Here is an 18356-nt window from a genome sequence, read left to right as displayed (position 1 = left end):
AAGAAAACAGGACCAGGACACTGTGTGACTCCCATGGATGGCAGAGAATAACCATAGCAGGGAAGTGAGCAGAGCCTCTCAACTGACCCCTCATGCTATGCACATCAAGAAATCATGGATTCCTATTTGTTTTATGATTACATTTGGGCTTTTTTCCCACCATTTTGTACTTTTGTTTTTCATAGGGTTTTTTCCTTTTTTTTTTTTCCTGACTCGTTGATTTTAGTTTCCTTTATTTGGTTTGGCCCTGTGTCATTCCTATTACTTTGGTGGAGGCCTTTATACCGTAACATCAAATTTTTCTAACACAATGTAAACATTTTTTTTTCCTGTAGAACATACAGCTTCCTGCTGAACTGCTAGAGTTATTTTACACATTTTTGTTTATAGTTGATAACTATTTTGGCTTTAATAATATATCCACTTCTCTGCTCAGCATTACTTTCCCGTCTTGTTCTGGGCTCTTTTCTTTTTACCACAGTATAAAGCACAGAGTGAGGGGGTCACATCTGTTCTGCCTGAATGGGCTTCAGTGCTTTCTGGTGACTTCTCTGAGAAACTCTAGGACACCGTGACTCTTTTTTCTGAGCTTCCATGTCTTAAATTCCATTGTTTCCTAGCACTGGTTACATATATTTGTCATTCCTTCACAAGTTTCCTGTACCCCTCAGGTTCTACAAGTTCACTACTGTATTTGGGTGTAGACTTTGTGCTGTTATAAAGATGAGATCCATTCGCAGCTTCCATTGTTTTAAGTTTCTTAGCCCTTAGGTCTCTTGAGTATTGCCTTTCCCTCCGTGCTCTTCATTATCTTTATCCACCAAATTCTATTTTAACTGTACATGGCTCTGCTCTATTTTGGTTGATTTAGTCAGATCCAGGTGATTTTCATTATGTCTCCAAAGAGGTAGTAGCTTCCCTAGAATTGTCTGTCATTGTCTTTTTTTCCAATATTCCTCTTATTTTCTGAGTTATAAACCTTCCTATTTGTTGGATTTGCTGGTAGGATTTTATGCTATAGTTTGTTATATCTATATCTGAAAGATAGGCTGGTTGTAATTTTTTTCACATACAGTTTGGGGACTTGGTAGGCATCACTGTTCTATCCAATCCTGCTTTAGAGATGTCTGAGGATAGTACAATTTCTGCCCTCTTTAAATAGCTTCATGTTTTCTTCCTTCCACCCAAAGAATTAACATGTTTATAGTCCATATAATTAAGGTGTTTGTTAGTACTGATTATTCTAAATTTTCTAGAAATATCATGTATTATACTGAAATTTATAATATAAGGAAACATGTTTTAGAAACTGTTAGATATTTGTTTGCTGCTTTACTTTTCTGTAACATGGTTTTCCTTCTTTCCCGGGCACTTCCAACTTGATCACCCCACTTTTTCTTTGATGATCCCTTCCTAAGGCATAATCCTGTTTATATAAGCAGTCATTTTTTAAACTGTTACAAATTGTCTGACTGCCCTTTCTCTACAGTAAGACTTTGGGTGGCGGGTGGGGGGGGAACCGAGGATCAAACTCAGGACCTTGCACTTGTGAGGCAGGCAGTGGCATCACTGGGCTAAAATCCCAGCCCTACATTAAGACAATTTAACCTAGGAATCTTTTTCTGCCATTGCTTTTCCTGTTCATTCCTTTTGTCTTTGTATAGAGCCCTATTCCTTTTTATTATCTTCAAGTATAGTTTTATATCAAGCCAGTTATAAGAATTTAATGTAAGGCAGGGAATAAGGCAGGCCCATGTTCTAAGCTAGCAGGAATCTGAATGGGACCATTCAGTCTTTCTTTCTTCACAGCCTGCAGCCAGCTGAACATCTTGGGCAGACATCCCTGCTGTGGGATGTCAGGGTGAGTCCTCATCCAACCTATTTCCTCTACAACTGGGACCCAAACAAGTTCCCAGGGAATGCCAGTGCTAGGCCTCACCTTGTGCTGACGGCTACTTTGCTGGCTCCTGTGAGCCTCTGCTCGGTGCCCCACCCTCTACCCCTTTTCAGCAGCCCTTGAACCTCCATTTCAAGGCTTCTGGGGTTTCCAAATTTTATCAAAGCTCATATTTCCTTAGCCTTGTGAGCCAAGTTCCTTACAACTAGGAGCACTGCCCACCCTGTACAACTCTGTGGACAAGATCCTTTTTGTCACCTTTACCTTCCCCTTCCAGGTTAACTATTACCATACGCAGAATATTGTCACCCATTAGTCTCTCCACCTGGCACCTTCCCTGGCAACTGTGTCTTGGCAGGAGCATCACAGCCCTCTCTCCTGTCATCAGACACGAGTGTGCTCTGCTGTGATCCACCACTCCTGCACTTCTGGGTGGTTCTTCTCAGCCCAGTATGAATGTACTTCTGTATACACTCACTACATGGGAGGCTCTAAATAAAACGGGTGAATAAATGCAGAACTTTCCCCATTCCTGTTTTCCTGGTCAGTTGTAAGTATCCAGTCTCTTTAAGAGGGAGAGCGCCCTGCAAATCACTAGGTGAGGTTTCCACTGCTGTCTGTGGTATACTTGTGCAACCCCCACCCCTGGTCCCTTTCTTCAGACTTATGTTGGAAGACATCCATTTTACTAAAAAGCACTTTTATTTTTTTTCCTACCTTCGACTAACCAGGTTTAATGACCTCCTCTTGCGCTGCCGAGAACTGGACACTTGGACCCAAGACCTTGTCCTTCCAGCTGTTGTGTGGCTTTCTGGCTTCTTCAACCCTCAGTCCTTCTTAACTGGTAAGGGTGGAAGAAGGGCAGCCTGGATGCATGCCCTCCGGACCCCAAAGTCCTACCTTGCTTTGCTGATGATTCTCCCTAGCCTGCTGCAAGAGCGATGGTGGCAAACAGCAGGGGGGAAGGGTCCCCAGGACGGCGCAGAAGCAAGCACAGGTGAAACAGAAACAAATCACTTTTCAATAAAATCTGATACACAAACAGGTTATAAACTAAGTGGCCTCAGTTTGCCTTACAGCAGCCACAAGCAGAATACCCAGGAGTTTCAAACATCCCATGGCATTACTGGTGGCTCCTTCAAGCCCTATTTATATACAGCTTTATTTTTTTATCTTACTCAATTCCTAATTCCTGTTCCTTCTCCTCCTAAAGCAATCATGCAATCCATGGCTCGAAAAAATGAGTGGCCCCTGGACAGAATGTGCCTGACTGTGGATGTTACCAAGAAAGTGAAGGAAGATTACAGCCACCCCCCGAGGGAGGGTGCATACCTCCACGGGCTCAGCATGGAAGGTGAGCCACCTAGAGAGTGCCTGGGAGCCTTTCTCTCCAGGTCCAAGTTGGCATTTGTCCTTGTTTCTCAGGATCTACTCACTCATACAATAGCTTCATGCTAGCGGATACTTCTCATTTCCCTTCTTTCCTTCCAGCAATGTAAGGGCCAAAGTATGCATTCAGTGTGAGCCAATCTGAGGTGATGACTATTTAAAACTTCACACATAGTTTTGGTATTAATGCCCCAGGACAACGCAAGACACTATTTACATCATTTTCCTTTTCAATACAAAGCTGTCAGTAAATTTGCTCTAATTTTCACTGCCAGACTTTTCCAACCTTTAAGATGCCCTTTTGCATCTCTTAAGAGAGTAAGACCCAATATTTTCCAAATTTATTTGGCTGTGCACTATCCTACAGGACATCTAGTCCTTGTCATGATGTGCCACAATTCAGATAAATAGTATTTGAATGATCAGAACTTGTTCTAAGAAAGTAGCATGGTGGTGAGAGAATGTACTGAACTGGAGATTTCTTATGGAGTGAGAAATTTGCTTTTATGTGTCTGAATCGTTATATAAACTATTTAACCATTATACATGGAACAGTAATATATGTCTAGGATAGCTAAATTAACCTCTCTCAAATCTCAGTCATGGCCCAGCAAGGTCAGGATGCCACTGACAAGAAAAGATGTGGTAAAATCAGAATGTTTATTGCCTCAGTGAGAATATCAGTACCAACAAACCACACAGTTGGCAACTACTGTTTGTGTCATAGGAGCCAGATGGGACATCCAGTCTGGAACCATTGTCCAAGCCCGCCTCAAAGAGCTGACATCCACGATGCCGGTCATCTTTGCCAAAGCCATACCCATGGACAGACAAGAAACCAGACAGACCTATGAGTGCCCTGTGTACAAAAACAAAATGAGGGGCTCCACCTACATCTGGACCTTCAGGCTGAAAAGCAAAGAGAAGACAGCTAAGTGGGTGCTGGCAGGCGTGGCTCTGTTGCTAGAAGCATAAGGAGGCCTTCATACTGGGACTTAGGTTGCTCTAGCCTATGCCGGAACAACAGTGAGCATTCCCTATTGTGTCACTACACTGGTTCCTATTAATTTATTCTACTGAAGGGCATAAAACATTGCAGCTTACGTAATTTTTTAGTAACTTACATGTGCAAACAGTACCCTTAAACAGTGGAGAATGGGACAGAAAGAAGCAAATATAGAAAATAATACTAGAAATCTGTTCAGGAACTATGTTCACTGATTTAGCTCTCCAGGGTTCCTCCCTGATACCCATTCTCTCAACACAAAATATACTGTCTCTCACATTTTCACCAAGATTCTACTAAATCTCAAAAACCATGCAGCTTGAAGGAACGGGAATTTTAGTTCTTATGGATAGTAAAACTTAGCCCTTAAATTCTTTCAAAACTAGAAGCAGCAGGCTCCAGGCAAGTCATAAAGGAAAAGCTAGGCCCTCCAAGGCCTCCAGGGTCTGTAACATGACAGTCCACTTTTGTTTAGTTTTCCTAATAACTCTCATGTGGTTAACTGCACTTTGTAATTTAGGGACACATTCTTCAGTATGAATGACCCAGAGCAGGATAAACTACATGGTTTGAGCCACTCACTCACAATACAACAAACTAAATGAGAAGACTTGTGTAAGCAGCTCTTGCCTTTGACCTTGTGTAATTTACCTTTTACTTCCCAAACTGCCCCCTCTGCCATTTTTACTGGCATTATTACCGTAACTTACCTGAACTTTAACTCCACCCATTTAAACTGTGCTTCCGAATCATACTAAGCAACTACTTAGAACAATACAAATCTGTGTATACATGGATATAGATTTCTCTGCTTTACTATTTTCCTGAAAAATCTTTCAAGCATATAAACAATTTTTAAAAATAGTATTCAGAAACAACTCTACAAAGAATTTCTGTATAAAAATACAAGTTTAACAAATCTTAGGCACAAATGGTATGCATGTCTTGGAGTATTCTGAGTTGGCTTGTTCTTTTTTCTCTCAATTGTCTTTTACCAGCTGCTTCTGTAAGCTGAGAAAAAGATGAGAAGTATTTGATGAGCAGTTAATCAGATGGAGGAAAAGAACCCCCCAAACACCCCTCCGTACTAGCTGCTATCTCCTGACTCTCAAAGTCCTGTCTCCTAGGGTCGGGATTCAGCTCAGTGGCACTGTGCCTGCCTTGCAAGCACAAGGTCGAGTTCGATCCCCAGTACCACACAAAAAAAAAAAATCCTGGATACTATGTGGCCCAAGTGTGACTCTTCACTCCCAAACTACAAAACCACACTTCAGAGCTCCTTACAGAAATGACACTCACGGCCCACCTTTCTGTGTCCTCATCCCCGTGCAGTCTGAGATCTCACTGCTCAGTGTGGTTACGGCTGCCTCTTCAGTCTTCCCAGTTTGCCCCCAGCCAGCCCTGTCTATTCCTTCATTTTCTCTTTTACACCATGGGGAAGTCTTGGTTCAGAGGCCATTTCCCAATAGGGAAAAGTACCATTCAATGCCGATGGACACAGAATGGGTGGCACTGGAGGTGTTTTCATCATCAGCCATGTAATGAGGCAGAGGCTCTTCCACAAGGGATGGCACCTGAACCTTTAAATCGCTGGAGACTTACCTCTCCAGATACTCCTTAACATTATCATAGCCATAAAACTTGGCGAGATGGATGAGGATCCCCGTGGCACAGCGGCCATCACGCTTCCGACAGTAGCTGCAGTTGCAGATCCCACGGCAGGGAGGACACATCCAATCCTAAAAGAGGCAGTGACAGAAATTTCCCCCATTATCTAAAGGCTCTGGCAAGACAACAGTCTCTGATCCAGCCTGGCTCAGCTGGGCCTCTTCTCCAGTCTTCACCACACAGCACCCCCTCCATAGGAGAGGAATTATCCAGTGCGTCACCTTCCTTCTCAGGGGGACCTCCCCTCAGGGCTTCATATTCCATGTCACTGAGAAACAATGGCTGTTTTAGACAAGACCAGCTCCGTGTGATTAGTGGACGCTCCTCTTCCAAACTTAGGGAGGCTTTCCTGAGCATTAAGCCAATTGCAGGACTCTTGTGTAAATGCCCAGGTCACACCCACAAAGTTGGCCTTGGCTTTAGGAACACAAGGTGTGAATCTCAACTCTCCCGATGTCTTCAATCACTTACCCTTCAGGTTCAGTGTAAGCTGGGGATAGTATATGTACTCCTATTACTGGTGAAGAAGCAGTCACACAATAAAGGGCAAAGGTTAAGAGCACAGACCCCAGAAAGCAAGGCTGCTTGGGTCCAAGGTCATATACCGTAACTGTGGTACTGCCATCTCATTTCCAGAGGGAACTGAAGCATAAACAGGTTACATACCTACTTCTTAAGGCAGAAGGTATTCATTACAAATGAAGGTAAAACTAACCGCTTTGGCACACGTGAGACCCACTTAGTGGTGTCCGACACACAGAAAGCACTCAATACCGTGATATGCCCACCCTGGCCTGGGCCAAGAAAATGACAGGTCTCTTTGCTGGAGGAAAGTCACAGGATTAACTTGCACAAAACCAGACAACTGTAGAGAAGTTTAGCTCAACGTACACTTCTCCGATCCTGTCTGCCAGCTTGTTACCTTTCCAGAAGGAAATGCTATTTTTCATTTCCCCTTGCCATAAGATGGCGAAGGGGGGAAAGTGGTGAGGGCTCTACAAAGCCCAGAGCCCTTGCAGGTCCCCACTTTGAGCTTGCTTCCTTCACCCGTACATTTTCTAACAATGCCAACACTGCTCCTACCGGGTCCAGCAACGCCGATCTCACATCCTCGCCGTAGCGATTGCGCAGGCATGGCCCACAGAACTGTCCTCGCACCCCGCCGCAGCTCTGGTTCCGACACACGGTCTTGGTGTCGATGGTCTTCTGCCGACACTGATGGCACGTGTTACCCTGGGGAGAGGGATGCGCAGTGAACCTGGGGACCTGTGCGGTGAGGCCACGTGCACAAAGCACTGCCTCCCACCCAGAACCAAGTAGGGTCTTTTCCCCAGGACAAACCACAGCAGCCTCTGCCACGTGTAAGCACTTCAGTTCAGGGGCCAGAAAAGCACACTGGAGGCAATCAGAAAGCCCAGAAGAAAGGTGGGGGCCGGCACGGCAGAGCCGCCAGGAAGCAACAGGGGACTACATGTGATGAGCCCCAGTGTCAATCAGCCCTAGCCTCGGACTACAGACCTGGGTACCTTCAGTGTAAAATCTTCTGGTTTTAAAATGTTCGCATTTCAATTAAAAAACATTTTAATGCCACCTTGAGACAGTCTCCCATCACTTATCAAAAAGTGACACAGACCAACACAAAGCTGACCTTTAAATCACTATTTAGAACATTTAACCCATTTCCTACCAAAGATACCGTCAAACTTGTTTTCTATGGCTGTATTATCCCTAACACACTGTGTTTTTCAATATTTAAGACATTATACTATGTAAGTAATGAAAATGTAATGATAAAAATATGCTGTTCTAAACGACAGCCTGCTTCTCCCCGGATTATCTGCATGCCTCGGGGCCTCTCCTGAAGAGGCTCACTGCACTAATCCATCTTCCCTTTCCCAGGTCTAGCTCACCCTTGACCCTACAATTTAAAGCCTGCTTCTAAGTCCTCGGGGAGACAGGACAGGATCTAAGCCCTGATATGCTTTCAATACTCAGTAAGAATCCCAATTACACAAATTATTAATAATAAATCATTTACCAGAACTTTATCATAGATTTTATCTCGAACAGTTATGGCAACATTTTCCAGGTCCTCTTCAGTGATATCCTCCACTGGCCGAAATGAAGATACACGACGACGCTGTCTATACCCCTTGCATTTCCCCTGCAAAATGAACAGTAGAACCTGGAATAAGATACATGGAGCCATTTAAAAATAAAAATCTTAAGCTTTCTTGAGCTCTAGCACCACTAATGTTAACATCTGTTCCATCTCCCTGGAAACTGTCATCTGCAATTATTTACTGCGCTCCTGCTCCAGGCCAAGCTCCCTTGGCACAGGGATATAGCAATAATGAGAAGCTTGGGCTTTTGGGTTCTCTCCTGAAAACTGTGGAAACAGGGAAGTGAACCACACTGGTACAGCCAACCCCACATATGGAAAAGTTCCCAGTTTCTCCATCCTGAAACAGAAAAGCCAAGAGCAATCCCTGAATGTCCCACGTGCAAACCATGGTGCTGCCTGGAGCTGTTCACAGGCGTTTTTGTCTCCACCAGCGATCAAGCAGAATCCAGCTCATTAGGAATTACCAGTGAGCTGCTTCTCAGCTCAGTTTGGATACAGAACTCTCTCGGACCCGGGTTCTCAAAATGTGGTCCCAGGGGAATCAGCATCACCTGGGAACTTGGTGGAAATGCAAGTTTCTGAGCTGGGCCCCCTGAGTCAAACTGCATCTGTAACCAGCCCTGGGGTGACCTGATGCACTCAGTCTGGGGACCACTAGGTTAAACCAACACTAATTCATGCATTAGAAAATACCCCACTAATTGTCTTCCTTCTTCTAAAACTGTATAACTCTTCTGCAAATTTTGCGGCAGAAACAGTGAAGTTTTCTAGAGCAAACTTCTCTGGGGGCCGCGCACTTCGGGTTGGGTTCATGCGCCTTGGGATCTGTCCTTCTGAGAAGGCCCGTCGCACTGTTTTCTTCTTCTGAAACCAAGAGCACAGGCAGATCCAACTGGATAAAAGCCATTTGGCAACTGATTAGGAAATACCAATGTTTGAATGATTATGAAGAGTCCCACTTACAGAAGCTGAGGTCGGGGTTCGAACTGGGAAGAAATCTGGCATTGAATTCAATTCCGCCAATAATTGAGCAAGCTAAGGTTCAGAATGAAAGAAAGAGTAAGTCAATGCTGCCAAGTCTAGGTCACCCAATTTCTCTCACGGGCCTTGGATTTTGCTACTTAAGTAGTTCAGGCTCACTCATGAAGAATTTATCTCAAGAGCTGAGAAGCTGACGCCATCATTCATCTGAGTTAATTCTGTGCCCACTCCTTATCTAGGGACAACATGACATGATGACCACAGTCCTGCAATGTCCAGGCCTCAAGCTCCAGGGTCAGTTTCTGGCTAATTAGCAGTGTAACCCAGGACAAATTTTACACACCCAAATCTTACGATTAATCATGTCCAAAAATCAAAAAGCTCAACTAGATGATTTTAATCGTTAGAGTTTCAAAATCTGATTCCTAAGTTAATTTCTCACCAATAAAAATAATTTCTGAAGATATTCCCAAATGAACGCTTCATTTAATATCAAACGACAGGTACTAATATGCCAATCAGGGAATTTAATCTGGATTAGTTTTAGTTTTATGTATACAAATACATGGGTACCACTTAAAAAAGTCACACAGAACATAGTCCTTACTGAGAAGAGAAAGTGCTAAAATTTTCCCTTGGCTAAACACAAATGTTTCTTAGATGAAAATTATCCTAAAAGTTAAGTTTTCCATTTTCTTGTCAGACACATGATTGCACACATAGCATCAGTATTATGCTTTTTAAAGGAAAACATGAAAGAAAAATATACCACAAAGAGAGGAACTCAGAATTTTAAAAACTCTGTCAATGCAAAATTATGAAGCAAGCAATGATTCTCAAAAATGATCAAATGAAGCTACTGACCATATATGGAAAAACCAAATACACATAAGAAAAACTCACTTTGTTCCATCAATTGTTCTGACAAATGAGCTTAACAATGAATTAAGTCGCTTGATTCCTAGACCTTTCCCATTCCTTCAGATGACGTCTCCATGAAACAGCAGTTTCTAGGCAAAAGCCGCCTGCCTGCCCTGTCCATGGCAACTCTTATTGGACTCAGCGACAGCCCATTCCCTCACTGCTGCTTTCTGCTGGGGGACAGTCCAGTTGTTCAGCCCTTCTCATCCTCAATACCACTACTGATTTAGAACTGAACCTGATAAACACTAAGTGGCATTAGCAACTGCCCCTTTGTAGGGACTGTTAACAGTCCTGGGAGCTTCTTTCTAGTTCCAAACCACAGCTGACTGTATAATAATGCTTTAGGTTCTGGAAAAGAAAAAGGACACACAATCCCCAGAGCCCACTTTCCCTACAGAAGCCAAAGCGGCAGCACCTATAGAGGCCATTGCCCCTGAACCCCAGTAACTGCCATCAGACCCCAGCTGACCCTGGCACTGCCTGGGAACCTCACCATGGCCTTGTTCTCCTTGATGTTCATGGTCCTCTTCAGCACAGCATCCGAGCCCTCCTGGCTCTCATCTCTGGAGTCATCCTCAGAGTCAGAATCTTCCCCTTCCATCGCCGGCCTGCAGCTTTTCTTTCTTCCAATCATTTTTTTACTGTCCTGTAAGTATGAGCTAGAAAACAACTCAGAAGAACCATTTTTATCTGACTTCTTTGCCAATTTCTTGGAGGGGAACTGAAAGGCTACTCGAAGGCCAATGCTGCTGCTTCTAGGTCTGCCTCTCCTGGGTGCACCCTTTTCTTCATCATCATCCTCTTCCTCACTCGCCAGAGATGCTTTGCCATTGTCGCTCAAATCTGACTCCACAAGCTAATGAAATACAAGAACAAAGACAGTATCTGTAATGGATTTACTCCTCTCCCCAGACCCATTCATTTCAAAGTACTCTGATATTACTTAAGAGAAGCAGTGAAACGCTTCTATTACTGGCTTCCTGAGCTCTTCAGTTAAATACACATGAAATTAAATCTTTTGACGAATGAGAACAAAGCACAGGCAATCAACTAAATGAACTGTGCACCCACCACACCACTGACACACTGCATCCCATCGAGGAGGGAGTCGGCTGTGAGCCATCACCAACAGTGGGGCTCCTCCACGGTGAACAACCAAGATGGCACACCTGGGAGCTAGGTCAAGTGAGGAAGAATCAAAGAAAAGGGTATGCATGACAGCATAGTGAGCTTTAGATAAAAATGGGGGGGGTGGAGAATGCCCACCAGTTCCAACCAACAGCCAGAACAGGACTCATGAAAGAAAGCCTGCCACTGGGGTTAGTGGGGACCCGCCATCCGCAGAGCACCATGGGTCCTAGATGAAGGAGAGGGACCAAGGGCGGTCCCCTTTTTGTGTAACCTTCAGAACCACAGGGTGAAATCAAGTCAAACAGCACAAGAAATTCTCACCCTAATCTCACTCCAAACTTCCAATCACCACATGGTACAAATCTCTCCAGCATTAAAACTTCACTTGGGTTTTCAAGTGAGAACTCAGGACAGGTAACAGGGTGACATTATCCAGGCAACAGTGGGATAACACCTGAGATGTGAGTGGGACTCAGCGACTCAGCGACAGTATAAAGAGGTTTATTCAAGTTCAAGGACATCTAAGCATCCTTTCTTTCCAAGAAGGGGGAAAAGTCAGCCCGGGAACTGCTGTCAGGGAGTCCTAAAAACAGGCCACCATAGGTACAACAGCAATAAGATAGACCAGGAACCCAGTCTGTAACAGTACCTCCTCTTCAGTGACTCCCTAAAAATTCTAGCAGGACTCATGGCAGAAATGAGAGGAAGGAAAAATACAGATGACTGCAACCCTGGGCCCCAATCCACACCATGCCAAATGGAGAGATGAGACTGGTTCGTACCCTAACTTTTCACATTAGAAGCTTCAAAATTCAAAATGGGGGTAGCAGGAGGCCTGCAAAGGAATCCAATTTTAGGGGATGCTGCCAGGGAGAACTTCACATTTGCTCTATTTTTCTCTCTTACTTATCATCTACCCTGCCTCTCTGAACAAAGGACATGGAAGTGCTCATTCCAAAGGACTGATGAGGTAAAAAAAAGAGCAAACCATCAATGCTGGTCCCAAGGTGAACCCCAGGAAGAGTATAAGGCCAGCACTTCAGCTGTGACCATTTCCCATCTGGCCAGGGACCACCAGAAACCAAGGCCATGGCAACATCCCCACTGTAAGAAGGGAGATGGGCTTCAAGGCAACAATGTTCATTTTCTGAATGAATTGTGAAATAAATATCTGCAGGCGAGGGTCAGGAATTTAGCTAAGTGGTGCCGCACCTGCCTCGAAAGTGCAAGGTCCTGAGTTCGATCCCCAGTGCCAAAAAAAAATCTGCAGGTGGACCTGCACTGAGCTACCCACTATGTCACAGAGCAGGCAGCACATACCTTAGATGAGCAGACCCTGAGTGGGGAGAAAGACTTTTGGGTAATTCACTGTCCCTCACTTAGATAAAGGACAGAAGATCAGTAAGTGCCTAAGAGATGATACCCATTAGAGTTTGAAAGAATCTTAAGTCTTGCTGACAAGGAACTGGAGATATGCTGGCTAGAACCAGAAAGAGAGAGAGAGAGAGAAAGAGGGAGACAGAGAGAGAGAAAGAGGGAGACAGAGACAGAGAGAGAGAGACAGAGACAGAGAGACAGAGAGAGAGAGACCGACACCAAAAGGAGAAGAGCAAAGCCATAGAGCTGGGGCCTCCAGGCTGGCCCAGCTCTATGTTGCTATTCATGGGGGAAAAAGGCCACCAAGACAGCCTGGCATTAGGGCTTTCCTTCCAAAGCCTCACTATGGAAGGAAGGGGGCAAAGCCTGGCAGTCACAGCCATTTACTGCCACAGGTTCTACGCCCAAAGCCATTCCCTAGGAGCTGCTGACTGTGGATAGCTCCAACCATCCTCACCCCGACACCAATGAAGGAATCAATGTATTTATTTCTTGAAAAATTAACACAAATTTTTTTGCACCCAAAACAAATCCTGCAATTTTTATGTCTTTATGCATAAGCTACAAGCTAGCTGAAATTCAAAAAAAATAGGAAGGCTAAATGCAAGGGGGTATTTTATTTTATTTATTTTTATTTATTTATTTTTTGGTACCGGGGATTGAACTCGGGTCCTTGCGCTTGCACAGCAGGCGGCGAAACCACTGAGCTAAATCCCAGGCCCCAAGGCAGCATTTTAGATTGGAAACTAGGACAGAAAGAAGACATGAATAGAAAAACTAGTGAACTCTCAAAAGTCTAGAATTTAATTAACAGTAATACACTAGAATTTCTTTCTTAGTTAACTGACAAATCTGTCAGATATGCGAGGGGAAATCAGGTCAAGCATGCAGGGATTGACCATACTATCTTTGTAATTCTGTAAATCTAAAATTATTCTAAAAACATTTATACATTTACACACACACAAACTGTACTTTATGGTTATCTACAATTCAAATGCCAGTGAGCAGAAAACTGGCCTCAATATAAGAGAGGAAAAGAAGGCTGACCACCCGGCCCCCTCCCTTTTTTTTTGTACTGGGGACGGAACTAGGGTCCTTGCACCACCTGGCCTCTTAAGGAGAAGGGCTGAGAGCAGATCTGCCCAGGATCCAGGAGAGCCTGGGCCACCGTTAACATTAAAGCCCCGTCAGCATCCAAATCAAGACCCAAAGGGCAACTCCAAGTCTGCACTACAGCGACATTTTTACCAAAACTCAAACCTGAGAATATTACTTCACACAAACCAGGAAAGGGCTTGGATGACCTGGTCATCCCAAGACAGAATGAAAAGATAAAAAAGGCTCAAGAAACCCCGACATAAACTCTTCCATAAGGACAGTGAAGGGTGACACCTGGGACACGTTCCCCAGGGCACAAGGCTTTAAAAGGCAAAAAGATTTTTCTCTATGAGAGGAATGGACCAGCAGACCAGGGATTAGCCTTAATGTAGCAATTTTACATATGTTAATTGGCTTATAAAATAAAGCACAATTTTTCATTCTCCAGCCCTTTTTCACTTTGTATTTTTAAGACAGGGTCTCCTTAAGTCACTGAGATACCCAGGCACTGAGATATCCAGGCTGGGCTCAAACTTGCAATTCTCCTGCCTCAGCCTTCCAGAGTCCCGGGATTATAGGCATGGCTACCACTCCTGGCTTCATGCAACTTCTTAGGAGTAAAACTACAATTCAGAAATAGTAGAACTAAAAATATTACAGCCCACAATCCTTCATGTTGATGATTATTACCATTACTTCTGGGTTACTCTTTATGTTCAGCTCACTCTGTGTAAATCCTTCAAAATCTTCAGCCTCTGAGTCAGTGTCCTCTATAAAAATTCTTCTCAGCTCATCCGTGAAGTATTTAGAATGGAAATGCACACCCTGCTAAATTAAAAATGCACATATATCATACAGACAGGAAGTAGCAATTACTGGGGAATGGGGGAAGGGGAGAATGGAGAATCACCATTCAATGGGTACAAGTTTCTGTTGCAGATGATGAAAGGTTCTGGAGACAGATGGTAGTGACATTAAACAACATGGCAAATAACTTAATGCCACTGAACTGTACACGTAAAATGGTTAATATGAAAATGTTTGTATTACAACCATTTTACCACAATAAAGACATACACATTTTCTTAAAACAGAGAAATTAAGACTGACAAATGAGGCAGAGGTGGCATGCACCCATAATCTCAGCACTAGGGAGGCTGAAGCAGGAGGATCAAAGTTCAAGTCCCACCTGGAGAACTTAATGAGACGCTGTCTCAAAAAAAAAATTTAAAAGGGCTGGGGATGTACCTCAGTGTGAAGGCCACAAAAAGACCTACACACTGGACAATTTCAAAAGTACCAAAATGATTGTCGCCTTAGTCACTTTAGGCATGACTGACAGGTGCTGCAGGAATTCACCTTCTCCTGCGCCTGCAAAGCTGGCAACCAGAAATGTCTGCTTTCACATGGAACCAACACAAAAAAGGAAAAAGGACCTGAGACAAGAACCTGACTTCCTTTCACACACAGGCTTGCTCCCTAACAGCACCCAGAACCCGAGTCTGCTCCCCATGGCTGAGTCTGCCTCCCCTTCAGAGCTGGGGACCCTCACACCCTCAGCACTGCAAGACAGACTTGGACTCGCTCCATGGCCAGATGGTGATGCACAGCTGCCACCCTCTCGTCCCCAGAGCACCTGTCTTACAGAAGGCAAGAGGTCAATGACCACAGTTCCACCACAGGTGAGCAGACATTACATGACTCATCTTAAAAGTCACGACCGGAGTGTGCAGGATAATGCTGTAATTCCAGTACTCTGGGAGGCTGAGGCAGGAAGATGGCAAGTGTGAATCCCACCTGGGCAAATTTGCAAGACCCTTGCCTCAAAATAAAAGAAATTAAAAAGGGCTAGGGATAGAGCTCAGTGCAAAGGGCCTGGGTTCAGTCCCCAGTACTGCAAAAAAAGAAAAAAAAAAAGGAAAGATATTTCCCAATAATGACTTTTCCCTTCTTTTATTATACTATGGTAGAAAGAAGGAAACCCAGCTCTTTTAACTGCATGTCTGAAAGGAGAGAGAAAGAACTACAGAGCCAAAGGGAGACCCCCATGGGCAGCCTGCTGTGAGCCCCAACACTCCATCAGGGCTGAGTTTCTGTCCCCAGATTCCACTCACCCTCTCACCCTGATAGAGCAGTGACCCCCATGACCCTCCCTAGCTCCCCCTTGCCTTCCCCTGACTTTAATTATATACTTGTGCAAGCTCAGGTATCTCGGGGGGAAAAAGATATAATAGATGAGTGGAAAAACAGGGATAGAGAAAGAAATGCCTACATCTAGCAAGCTTTAAGCTTAAAAATGTCTCCTATGAATTATTATGGGTAATTGGAGTGAGTCTGCTCAGAGCTAAATTACTTTGTTCCTTTGTTGATAGCAGTGGTGCAGCTGCTTGGAAAAAAAATACAGAAAAAGGGAAGCTTTTTTTAAAGTGAAATTCATATTGTGTTCAAGGGAGACTAGAGTCAGCTACATACACTATGCGCTCAAGAGCATGCAGCCTTTCTCAGCTGGTTAAAATGGATCGCAGTACGCGGGGTTGACAAGTGGAAGCCCAGTGCTGATCACAGAGGAAGACCTGGGGAACAGAGCTGGTGGCTGCTGATAAGGCCACCATGCACCTGGGTCCAGGGACATCTGGCTCTGCCCCTGCAGGCTGTTCTAGGACAATGGGTCTGTTTGCATTTCATGACATAGCCAAATCTCCTGCCCACAGCCTAAAAAGGACAAGCCTCAGAAGAGTAAGTCCAACTTTCTAATCCTTCTGGGCTTTTCTATCCTTTGTACTGACCTCATAGGGCAGTGGACAGCCTGGGAGAAATCACTGGTCCTGAAATGACCAGTCCTGATGGAAAAAAAAACTTAGCTACAATCCTAACCTGAGGCTTAGGCTTTGATTTTCCTTACTCCAAAGGGTATAAAACCTGTTTTTCACATACGTCTGTACAGAACTGATAGGTACTCAGATTCTCGCTGCATTCTTGGGTACAACCTTCAACAGCTAGTTGCTCTCCAGAATGTGTTCATTAACACATATGAAGAACTGGAAAAAATGAGAGCCCCCCCCCAAATTTACAGACCCAATCCAAAAATGGGCATCAGAGATGAATACATACTTCTCAGATAAAGAAGTACAAACAACAAATAAATACATGAAAAAATGTTCAACATCACTGATCATTTGAGAGATGCAAATTAAAACACCACTGAGATTCCATCTCATTCCAGAAAGAATGGCTATCAACCAATAATAAATGCTGGCGGGGCTGTGGGGAAAAAAGAATCCTTCTCTACCTTTTGGTCGGAGTGCAGACTGGTGCAGCCACTGTGGAGATCAGTGCGGAGACTCCTCAAAAAACTGGGATTAGAGGTCCCATTTGACCCAGCTATTCTCCCTTCTGGGTATCTTCCCAAAAGAATTAAAAGCATCACACCAAAGCAATATATGCACACTCATGTTTATACCAGCACAATTTACAATAGCTAAATCTTGGCAACACCCCAAGTGCCCATCAACTAATGAATGGATAAAAAAGATGTGGGTTTTCTTAATATAATGGAGTACTATTCAGCCATAAAGAAGGATACACTTGAGACATTTCTAGGTAAACAGATGCACCTTGGGCCAGGGATTTAGCTCAGCCGTTCCGCCGCCTGCCTCACAGGCACAAGGACCTGAGTTCGATCCCCGGTACCAAAAAACCCCCCAAAAAACATGGATGCACCTTGAAACCATACTCTCAACTGAAATAAATTGAGCACATATATGTAAATATTGCATTGACTCTCTGATGTGAGAAACTGAAAGTGTAAATAAGGACCAAAATACATAATAGATACTGTAAAGTAGGAAGAAATTGTTCAAAATTATACAGAGTGTGAGATACTTTGTTAATAATTAAAATGTTTTATGCCCCCAAAAAAGGTGTAGCATTATTAGGAAATGAGTTGAGAGCTAAGATTAGCATATAATATATTCTTTTATATTAGCATAAAATATATTCTTTTAAGATCATGATACACACTGTATTTACCATTGTTATTCTCCATTCTTAGGAAAAATTATTTTTTCATAGAACTGCTTTTATACTTTCCTTATTAATATCTACTTGTATTACATTAAAATAAAAATGAAAAACAGAATGTGTTCATGATCCTTCAAAATCAATACAGGTTGGGCTGGGATTGGGCTCAGTGGCACTGCGCCTGCCTCACAAGCACAAGGTCCCAAGTTCAATACCAGAAAAAAAAAATCAATACAGGGTCCTATGTGGTGGGCCCCAGTCACCAACAGCTACTGGGACCACAACCATACGCAAATAACAGGTCAGAAGAGGAAGGGCCACAGTGGTATGTTGTTTTGAAGCCCATGTGACATGGAAACAGACTGGAGAGCCACGGCCTGCCGAACCAGTTTGATGGCACCCGTTTCAACTGTGCCCAACACCCACAGGTGCTCATTTCTGTGGAGGAGTAAGGGTGCTGGGTGCTTGAAACAAGAGGAAAGGGTCAACATGAGGACAAAAAGCCAGAGCCCAGGAGGCGAGAAAGCACCCATCAAGGATGAGCTCCTGCTATAAGGAGCTGTAATCTAGTAGGGGAACCCGACAAGTCCAGAAGAAACCACGGTGAGAGTCAGGGTTGCAAGGAGGGAAGGAAGTCTGGAAGCAGCAGTCTCTGAACTGGACCTGAACCAGGACGAGTCTAGAGAAACGGTACGGAGCACACAGGCAGGACCAACTGTGGACCAGGGGACAGAAAG

At 44.0% G+C, this 18356-nt stretch overlaps 2 protein-coding genes across 13 annotated transcripts in view; one reads left to right on the top strand and one right to left on the bottom strand.

Moving 5' to 3' along the window:
• Positions 1 to 5216, top strand: part of Dnah11 (dynein axonemal heavy chain 11) — a 327476-nt gene extending 322260 nt beyond the window's left edge. For all 9 annotated transcript variants that reach the window (XM_087206427.1, XM_087206426.1, XM_087206425.1 and 6 more), the window contains 3 exons: positions 2629 to 2741; positions 3111 to 3251; positions 4014 to 5216. In XM_087206427.1, the coding sequence (XP_087062553.1) occupies positions 2629 to 2741; positions 3111 to 3251; positions 4014 to 4261 (502 nt within the window). In that variant the 3' untranslated portion in view covers positions 4262 to 5216. The remainder of the gene's footprint in view (positions 1 to 2628; positions 2742 to 3110; positions 3252 to 4013) is intronic.
• Positions 3928 to 18356, bottom strand: part of Cdca7l (cell division cycle associated 7 like) — a 177297-nt gene continuing 162868 nt past the window's right edge. For 2 of the 4 annotated variants that reach the window (XM_087206434.1, XM_004839570.4), the window contains exons 3-10: positions 14290 to 14427; positions 10484 to 10846; positions 9049 to 9120; positions 8779 to 8949; positions 7999 to 8124; positions 7044 to 7193; positions 5895 to 6031; positions 3928 to 5303 (exon numbers count right to left, since the gene is read on the bottom strand). In XM_087206434.1, coding sequence (XP_087062560.1) covers positions 5273 to 5303; positions 5895 to 6031; positions 7044 to 7193; positions 7999 to 8124; positions 8779 to 8949; positions 9049 to 9120; positions 10484 to 10846; positions 14290 to 14427 — 1188 coding nt within the window. In that variant the 3' untranslated portion in view covers positions 3928 to 5272. The remainder of the gene's footprint in view (positions 5304 to 5894; positions 6032 to 7043; positions 7194 to 7998; positions 8125 to 8778; positions 8950 to 9048; positions 9121 to 10483; positions 10847 to 14289; positions 14428 to 18356) is intronic. The other 2 variants (XM_004839571.4, XM_004839572.4) reach the window with 2 other exon arrangements.

Source organism: Heterocephalus glaber, unplaced genomic scaffold (assembly GCF_053883595.1).
Source record: "Heterocephalus glaber isolate CG9 unplaced genomic scaffold, H.glaber_assembly_v1.0 deba00000676, whole genome shotgun sequence".
Taxonomy (NCBI): Eukaryota; Metazoa; Chordata; class Mammalia; order Rodentia; family Bathyergidae; genus Heterocephalus; species Heterocephalus glaber.
This window is presented reverse-complemented; position numbering and strand designations above follow the sequence as displayed.